Genomic DNA, 8,153 nt, shown 5'->3' on the forward strand with positions numbered 1-8,153 from the left:
TGCCTCGTACCTGTTAAAGGCACTTCACGAACATGCCAGGGCAAAGACCCCCGGTCCCCTTTGCCGCTCCAAAAGCGCTGCGCGGGCTCTCCCCGCCCTCACGGACCCCTTGGGGGAGGCGACCGGACACAGCGCGCGCCGCGCGCCGCCGCCCTCCCGCCCCTGCGCGGTGCGCGCGCACGCACCGCCCCCTCCTTCTCCCTCTGCCCCGCCCCCCGCGCGCTCCCTCAGCCTCCGCGTCACGTGCCCGCCTTGCCCTCCTCAGCAGCCAATCGGCGGCGCGCCGCGCGCCGCAGGGCCCTTTATAAAGGCGCGGCGGCCGCGGGCGTGAGGCGGTGGCTGTCGGGGGGTTTGGGGGCGGTGGCGGCTGCGTTCGGGGCGCCGCGGTCCTGCCCTTCCACCCGCTTCCCTTCCTGTGCCGCACGGTCCTTCCACCCGTCTTCCTGAGCCGCCCGGGAAAGGCCCAGGTCTGTGCCCAGGACGGGCGGAGGGAGGAGGAGGTGGTCGTGCCGGAGGCGGGCGGGCGGCTGGGGAGGGGCGGCCATGTCGGGGCCGCGCAGCGCCTGAGCGTGCAGTGGTATCCGCCGCGGCGGCGCGCAGCGACAGCGGGCCCTGCCTGTCGCCCTGCCGGAAGGGAGAGCGGAGCCGGCGGGGCTCGGTGCCCGGGCCGCGGGTTCGGGCGGTCCCTGCGGAGCTGGCTCGGTCCCGTCGCTGGGCGAGCGGCAGCAGCGGCGCCGTGCGCCCGCAGAAGGGCTGTGTGTGCTTGTCTCCTCCTGTCTGCCGTTCCACCTCCGTGCCGGAGCTCTACGTCTTCTCTAACAAACTCTCTGCCTTGCTTCTCCCCCCGCCCCCCGGGCTTCTGCTTTGTGGATGTTGGCGGCTTCATGTTGTGACAGGAGAATGTGTGTATGTCCTGGGCCCAGGCGGATCGGTATGTATTTCCCTTCGTGGAGCGACGGGCTCGGGGGTCGGATGGGACCCGGGGAAGGGGCTGCGAGGCTGGGCTGTATGTGAGGGCTGAGGCCGGAGGGAAGGATTAACGGTGCTGCTTGTGTTGAATGCTTGAGTCTTCTCCAGCTGGCTCATTCAGGTCTGTCAGGTGTAGGAAAAGCACCTGAGTGAATGTTTTTACCTGAACCATGGGTGTCTTTGGCACAGTGTTTTGGAGGAGCTTTTCTGTGCAGTGTCAATAGCCCTAACAGTATGGCTATAATGAGCCTTTATTAAAGAAAGGTGGAACGTTTTTCTAATTTTTTTTTTAGTGTAGTACTACAAAACCCCTTTAGTTGACCATCTGACTTGTTATTGGTCATATTGTATTTACAGCTTGAAAAATAGTGCTTGTACCCTGCTCTGGGCTCGGAGAGGTATTTACGCTGGATTGACTGTAATATCTTGACAAATCTTGATTGAACTGTATGACTTCTTTTTCTTCTCTGCTGTCTTTTGATCAGCCATGATGATCTTGGGATCTTAATTATTTAAAGGGCAGCTGGAGTGTTTGGGGCAGCCCTGTTGTAGGGGTAAGTGGGAGAGACTTTAATTTCAGTTCAGGTTTGGACACTTGGAATTAGGCATTTACTTAATCAACTTGGAATTACTGAATCTGGTATGTGAAACAGAGTGATCTCTTAAGCTGGCATAGATCTACTGTAAATGATATGAGCCGTGGAAAATGTGAGGCCAACTTCTTACTACTTCCTCTTGGATTTCATTTGGTAAGATAATGATTAAAAATCATAAAAATGTCCTCTGGTGGCACTGCAGAACTGTTACAGCAGCAATACATTTGTATTTTTGCTTCATCATGAAGCAGAAAAACTGAGCAGTTGAGGCATCACTGTGGGTCAGCACTGAACTTAAATGCTGAGCAGTCAGGACAGCTTGATCCAGGTGGAGTCTGACGGGAGACCAGTGCTGAGGTGCTGCTGTGGGCTGGGCACATCCATAGAACCTGAAGCAAAATTGTTGTTACCAAAATAGCTCCTATATAATTAGAAGGCAGTGAATAGAATTTAAAATCTATATTTGGAGTTGCAGACTATTGCCGTGCAGACTATTGCTGTCATGCTGTGTGCATGTGAAGCCTGGACTGGAGAAGCAAATGGCTACCATAAATTCAGTATGCATCTGGAAGCTTCAGCCAATTCACTGCTCCTGGGTGTCTGGACTGCAGCCTGAGCTCTTCCTGGTACCTGCACAACAGAAAACTTCAATCTTCAGCTGTCAGTGGGAGACTCAGTAGAGTTTTTGTCAGTGTACAACAGTCACTTGTTAGTACTGGGGAATCAGTGGAGTGACAGGAACATGAACTCTACTGTGCTTTCAGCACTTAGATGTCATGTAACAGAGAAATGGGCTCTACTCTGGTTTATTTAAAAAGAGCAAGCAAGCTTGGAGGGAAAGTAAGGCTTGCTTCCCTTTCTTGAAACAAGGAGAATGGGATGAAGCTTCCTATGTTTCCAGACACTTCTCAGCTGGCCCAGGTGATCAGAATCATGGCTGAAGCTATGGAAAGCCAATAGAAATTGCAAAATGAAATTTCTCCTATATTGCATGATCCTTTAGACTGAGTGTTGGGGCTTGTTGCATATTTTATTGGGGCTGAGCCTCCTCTGAAATACTGGTATGCCTGCTTGGCTAAAAAAAAAATCCATTTACAGACTGAAGCACCTTGCATAACACAGCAATATCCATTTCTTCAGTAAAACAATTTGACATCTAGCAGTGCTGATTAGTGCTTACGACTGCAGTAAGCCTTCTAATGGCCTCTTCTGAGAAAAAGCTTTTGCGATGAAACTTGATCATAAAAGAGAAAATTGAATTTGCCTTAAATGTGTGTACTTCACACCAGGCACAGTTCGACTCCATCTCAACGCTGGAGTTCTCTCAAGTATTACATTGTAAAAGACTTCTGATAATGAGACATAGTGAATAAGGCATTTGAGAGGCACTCTCACTAATGTTGTGATTTGGTATGTAAATGGAGACAAGTCTTTCTTCAGGGAAATGAAAAATAAGGAAAGCTTTTAGATGTGGCAAGTAGCAGTAGAATATATGTTAGATATATAGTAGAATATATGTCAAGATAAACTGGTGGTTTATCTTGACAGTGAACTAGCTGTAGAGTATTGCGCAAGGTTCTGTTCTAGTCATGGAAGCAAACAATTTGCATATAGGCTTCAGTTGAGTCGATTTTCAAGGCATTTTATAATCTGAAAATGTACTGGGGTGGAATACCTCTTGGAAAGCTGTATTTCCTTTCTACCTCTTGTACATACATCTTAAACTAGAAAATTGCTGCATAGATTGCTGTGGCCGTGTTGTATACGTAACACAAGTTTGAAGTTTTACTTGTGAAAGGGGGGGAAAGAAGCAAAAACTGCTACTGACTTCTGATTGCATCACAAATCACCTACTTCTTGCTTCTGCTGTCTAAACAATCTTCATTGTATGTCATCTCTGAGTTTTTTCTTAAGTCTCCCTGTTGGATGCTTTCTCTTCTTCAGCCTTACAGAAAGGGTTTTCTTCCTTGTGTGCCACATCTGTCTCTGTCAGCTATGGAATCACCAGGAAAGCAAATAGCTGTAAAAGTCCTGTGACAATTCTGTAGAGTGCTCCTTGCTAACTATTGTGCTAATTTGTTTGAAGGTTCATTGACTGTCTGGGTGATGCTTTCGCTTCCTGCCTGCCTACTGAATGGGTTTAAGAGCTAAAATACCTGTGCTGAAGTATGGTTTAGGTTTTTTGTTACAGCCCAAGGTAGTGTCTGTAAATGAGCACCTTGCAGTGCCTTTCTTTATCAAGTCCTTTGAAGCTATGAGCTCCATATAATAAACAACTTGGTTAGGAGCTGTAAACATCTTAACACAGAATTCTGGGGAGAAAAAAATCTCTAAATCTCTTAGGTGTCCCGCTAAGCATAGTTGTTCTCTTGTCTTTCAGCAATTCCAGTCCGAAGCTCCAGGCTGCCATTGTTGTCTGATGCCATGCCAGCACCAGCTCATCTGTTCCCATTGATTCGTAACTGTGAGATTAGCAGAATAGGCAGTACTGCGTGTTACTGCCACCATAAACATCTGTGTTGTTTGTCATCTCATTTTGCTCACAGTCACTTCAGATATGCACCACAGAAGAAATTTGCGGCACTTTACAGGCCAAAGGAGCACTTTAATCACTTTATTCATGCAAGGGATTATGCTTCTACGCCACAGAGGTTTTACCTCACCCCTCCACAGGTCAACAGCATCCTGAAGGCAAATGAATACAGTTTCAAAGTCCCAGAATTTGATGGTAAAAACGTAAGTTCTGTTCTTGGCTTCGACAGCAACCAGTTGCCTGCTAATGCTCCGATAGAGGACCGGAGGAGTGCTGCCACTTGTTTACAGACAAGAGGGATGCTTTTGGGTGTGTTTGATGGCCATGCAGGCTGTGCTTGTGCTCAAGCTGTCAGTGAAAGACTGTTTTACTACATTGCTGTCTCTTTGTTACCTCATGAAACTTTACTTGAAATAGAAAATGCTGTGGAGAATGGCAGAGCTCTGTTGCCCATTTTACAGTGGCACAAGCATCCCAACGATTATTTTAGCAAAGAGGCTTCCAAGCTTTACTTCAACAGTCTAAGAACTTACTGGCAGGAGCTGATTGATCTCAACAGTGGAGAGACTACTGATGTGAGAGAAGCTTTAATTAATGCCTTTAAGAGGCTTGATAATGATATTTCATTGGAAGCTCAAGTAGGAGATCCAAATTCTTTTCTCAACTACCTAGTACTGCGAGTAGCATTTTCTGGCTCAACTGCCTGTGTAGCCCATGTGGATGGTGTCGACCTGCACGTTGCTAACACAGGTGACAGCAGAGCAATGCTCGGCGTTCAGGAAGAAGATGGATCTTGGTCTGCAGTTAATTTGTCCTATGACCACAATGCACAAAATGAACATGAAGTGGAACGTGTGAAAATGGAGCATCCAAAGTCCGAAGAGAAAAGTCTTGTGAAACAAGATCGTCTCTTGGGTCTCTTGATGCCTTTCAGAGCTTTTGGTGATGTGAAGTTTAAATGGAGTATTGAACTGCAGAAGAGAGTAGTGGAATCAGGCCCAGATCAGCTGAATGAGAATGAATATACAAAGTTTATTCCTCCAAACTATTACACTCCCCCATACCTCACAGCTGAGCCAGAAGTCATACATCACAAGTTACGGCCACAGGATAAATTCCTGGTTTTGGCCACGGATGGGCTGTGGGAGACAATGCACAGGCAAGATGTGGCCAGAATTGTGGGGGAGTATCTCACTGGTGTTCACCACCAACAGCCAATAGCTGTTGGTGGCTATAAGGTAACTTTGGGACAGATGCATGGTCTCTTAACAGAAAGGAGAGCAAGAATCTCTTCAGTATTCGAAGATCAGAATGCAGCAACTCACCTGATACGTCATGCTGTGGGTAACAATGAGTTTGGGACCGTGGATCATGAGCGACTGTCCAAGATGCTTAGTCTTCCAGAAGAGCTGGCTCGAATGTATAGAGATGACATTACAATTATTGTGGTGCAGTTCAATTCACATGTTATAGGTGCATATCAAAATGAGGAATTGTGAATTTAATGCAGTGAACTAGTTACTAGAGTTGTAATAAGGGCCAGTATGAGCAGCAAATTAAAAAATCCACCCAAAAATATTATTTAAAAAAGCCTTTGGCAAACAATTTTCATTTGTTAGATTCCGTATATCTATTGTTCCTGCCCTTCCCCAGAGATCTAAAAACATGGGAAGTGCTGTTGACCCAATACAAAACTTGAAGAGGATGTCCTAGCTTGGGAAAAGAGTTTTTTATAACAACTTTGCACTATTGATTTCATGCATGCTGCTAAAACAATGTCTTGAATTTGGCAAATTTGGATGAGGGAGGAAGTAGGATAAAGAATTAACTATCAAAGATCTGGCTGTTCAAGAAACAGCTTGCTTATAAAATATCTGCAAATATATACACTTAAGGAAAAGATAAGTAAAAAGCATTGTTGAATTTTTTACAGGGCTAATTCTTGTCATGGTTATCTGTGAATATATTGTCTATTGTTTTCTTCTAAGCAGAAAGTCACTTGAACCAAGTAAGTCTTCATTGTAACAAAGTTGTCTCACTTTCATATGGACAATGTCATTCACGTAAGGATATTTGTCTAAGTGTTGACTTTCAAGGCAGGTCTAAGCCATAATCAATACCTGAGATTCTGCTACAGTTTAATCATATCTTATGCACGGTAATTTCTAAATTTCTTGTGCATTAATACGTGGCTGTGGTTTTCTGCACAACTTGTAGGGCAATAACACATTACAGCATGCAGCAAGATAGCAGATAGCTTCATGGAGGACTTCAGTTTTCAGTATGAAGAAACTTTCAGACTTTCCAAAAAGTCAGTGTTGTTGGTTAAGGCTGTTTGCTTTCCTAAAGGTTATGTCCTTCATGGACTCCACCTCTCCCTGGCATTGCTTATCTACTAAATAATTTTTACCTGAAAAGATCAGGGAATCATTGCTAACTTCTTTGTAGCTTTGTAACTTGCACTCATTTTCACTTTGGATATTTCAAAAGGTCACAATACACGTCCTTCACTTGAACTCATATGTGTAAGTTGGGTGAAAAACTACAAATTACAAAAAATTTGAAGTATGGCTTGTAAATAGCATTTTAATTGGGAAGCTGACTGGCATGCATGTGTATGTTCAGTGGCTATTTCTAGCAACTTCTTTTAGTTTTGTGTTTCTGGGCAGCTGGTGTATGCATGTTTTTGCAGTCCAGAATAGTATTGCAGAGCAGTCTCTGAAATGGGTCTCTGACTTGGAATGGTTGAATTTGAACTTGGAATGGTTGAATTTGAACTTAAGATTGGCTGTACTTGTGTGCCAAAATTGTTGGGCTTGTAATGGTAAAAGTAGAGACTGACAAATAATTGGTCATCATTGCATCTATTTGAGATATGTTGCATTGTGTACAGATTTATTTTAACCTGCCCTTAAGTTAAAACCTGAAATGCCTGCTGAAATACTAGTCCTTGACGACTGGGAGGACACATCTAACTTTATTGCTGGGTTCTAGAGAACAATGATAGGTCAGCTTATTTCACTTTACCAAGGTGTTTCAGTTAAAATACCTCCCTAGCCCTCATCATAGCTAGTTAAATCAACACTTAAGTGAAATATGCTAAGTTTCTAAAGTGGCATTTTTTACTAAATATGTCTTGCCAATTAATGCTACTGTACTGTCCATAGGGTGCACTTAGTTTGAACAATGAACCCGTGCTATAGTAAACTTTGGCTCCTCAAACTCACAAATGCTGTGTGTACTCAGTGGCCTGCAGCTTTAGTATGTCTCTACCTGACCTTAATTATCAGCATCGATATTGCTGTAAGGTTAATGATGCCTAAGTTCACATTCAAGATGTACACAACCCTTCTTTATTTGAAGGGAAAAGGGAAACTCTGAAGTGCTTAGACAAGTACTGGCAGTTGACATTGCTTCTGTATGTTGTGTTTTGGTGACTGTGTCATTAACTAGGTCAATAGACTATGTTCTATCATTCAAATGCAGTATGTATCTCAGCTGTTGCAGTATTTAACTTTCTTACTTTTTTTTTACTGTTAAAACTCTATTAACATGCATTGATGTATTTAACCTACGGTTGTTGATACGGATTTGGTACAAGTCATAGCTAGAAGAAATGTACATTGGTCCCATGGATACAACTTGGAGAAGCTGCTTTTTGTAGTAAAGATACTTAAGTATGGGGTCAGACAATATTTATGTATTGCTTGGAGACTTGCTCAGTATGTATGCAGTAAACAGAAGCAGCATAACTGCCTGCTGAACAGGTGATCTGAACAAACATCTTTTAACAGATTCCAATAAAATGATCAATTATGCAGAAATCCATGTGTATTGAGTTGATGTAGAATGTGATATCTGTTCTACTAGGACTTTGTTCTTTTGTGTGATTCCTGTTATGAATACTCAGATGGCCAAGGAGAGCGAAGTATAAATGGAAAGAGAGAATTGAACTTCAGAGCGCTTCAATGCCGCTGTGCGGCTCAGTGTCACCCTGCATCAGGCATGCTGCTGCTGCCTCCCCCAGGCAGCAGTGCTCAGATCCTTCCGTCAGT

General features: G+C 44.3%; 1 protein-coding gene across 2 annotated transcripts; it reads left to right on the top strand.

Moving 5' to 3' along the window:
• The first annotated feature begins 322 nt into the window (after positions 1 to 322).
• PDP1 (pyruvate dehydrogenase phosphatase catalytic subunit 1) lies at positions 323 to 7,922 on the top strand. 2 transcript variants are annotated; one of them, XM_041412665.1, is made up of 2 exons: positions 323 to 467; positions 3,946 to 7,922. In XM_041412665.1, exon 2 carries the CDS (start codon positions 3,990 to 3,992, stop codon positions 5,595 to 5,597), a length of 1,608 nt encoding a protein of 535 aa, XP_041268599.1. In that variant the 5' UTR covers positions 323 to 467; positions 3,946 to 3,989; the 3' UTR covers positions 5,598 to 7,922. The 2 variants fall into 2 exon arrangements, with proteins under 2 accessions (XP_041268599.1, XP_041268598.1); XM_041412664.1 differs by lacking the exon at positions 323 to 467 and adding an exon at positions 474 to 931.
• Positions 7,923 to 8,153: the final 231 nt, after the last annotated feature.

This window comes from Onychostruthus taczanowskii, unplaced genomic scaffold, assembly GCF_017590055.1.
Source record: "Onychostruthus taczanowskii isolate IOZ18803 unplaced genomic scaffold, ASM1759005v1 scaffold4, whole genome shotgun sequence".
Classification (NCBI taxonomy): domain Eukaryota; kingdom Metazoa; phylum Chordata; class Aves; order Passeriformes; family Passeridae; genus Onychostruthus; species Onychostruthus taczanowskii.

Coding starts and splice junctions, on each gene's coding strand:
- PDP1 (XM_041412664.1), top strand. CDS start 871: ATGTTGGCGGCTTCATGTTGTGACAGGAGAATGTGTGTATGTCCTGGG. Junction 932..3,945: donor TCCTGGGCCCAGGCGGATCG/GTATGTATTTCC, acceptor CTTGTCTTTCAG/CAATTCCAGTCCGAAGCTCC.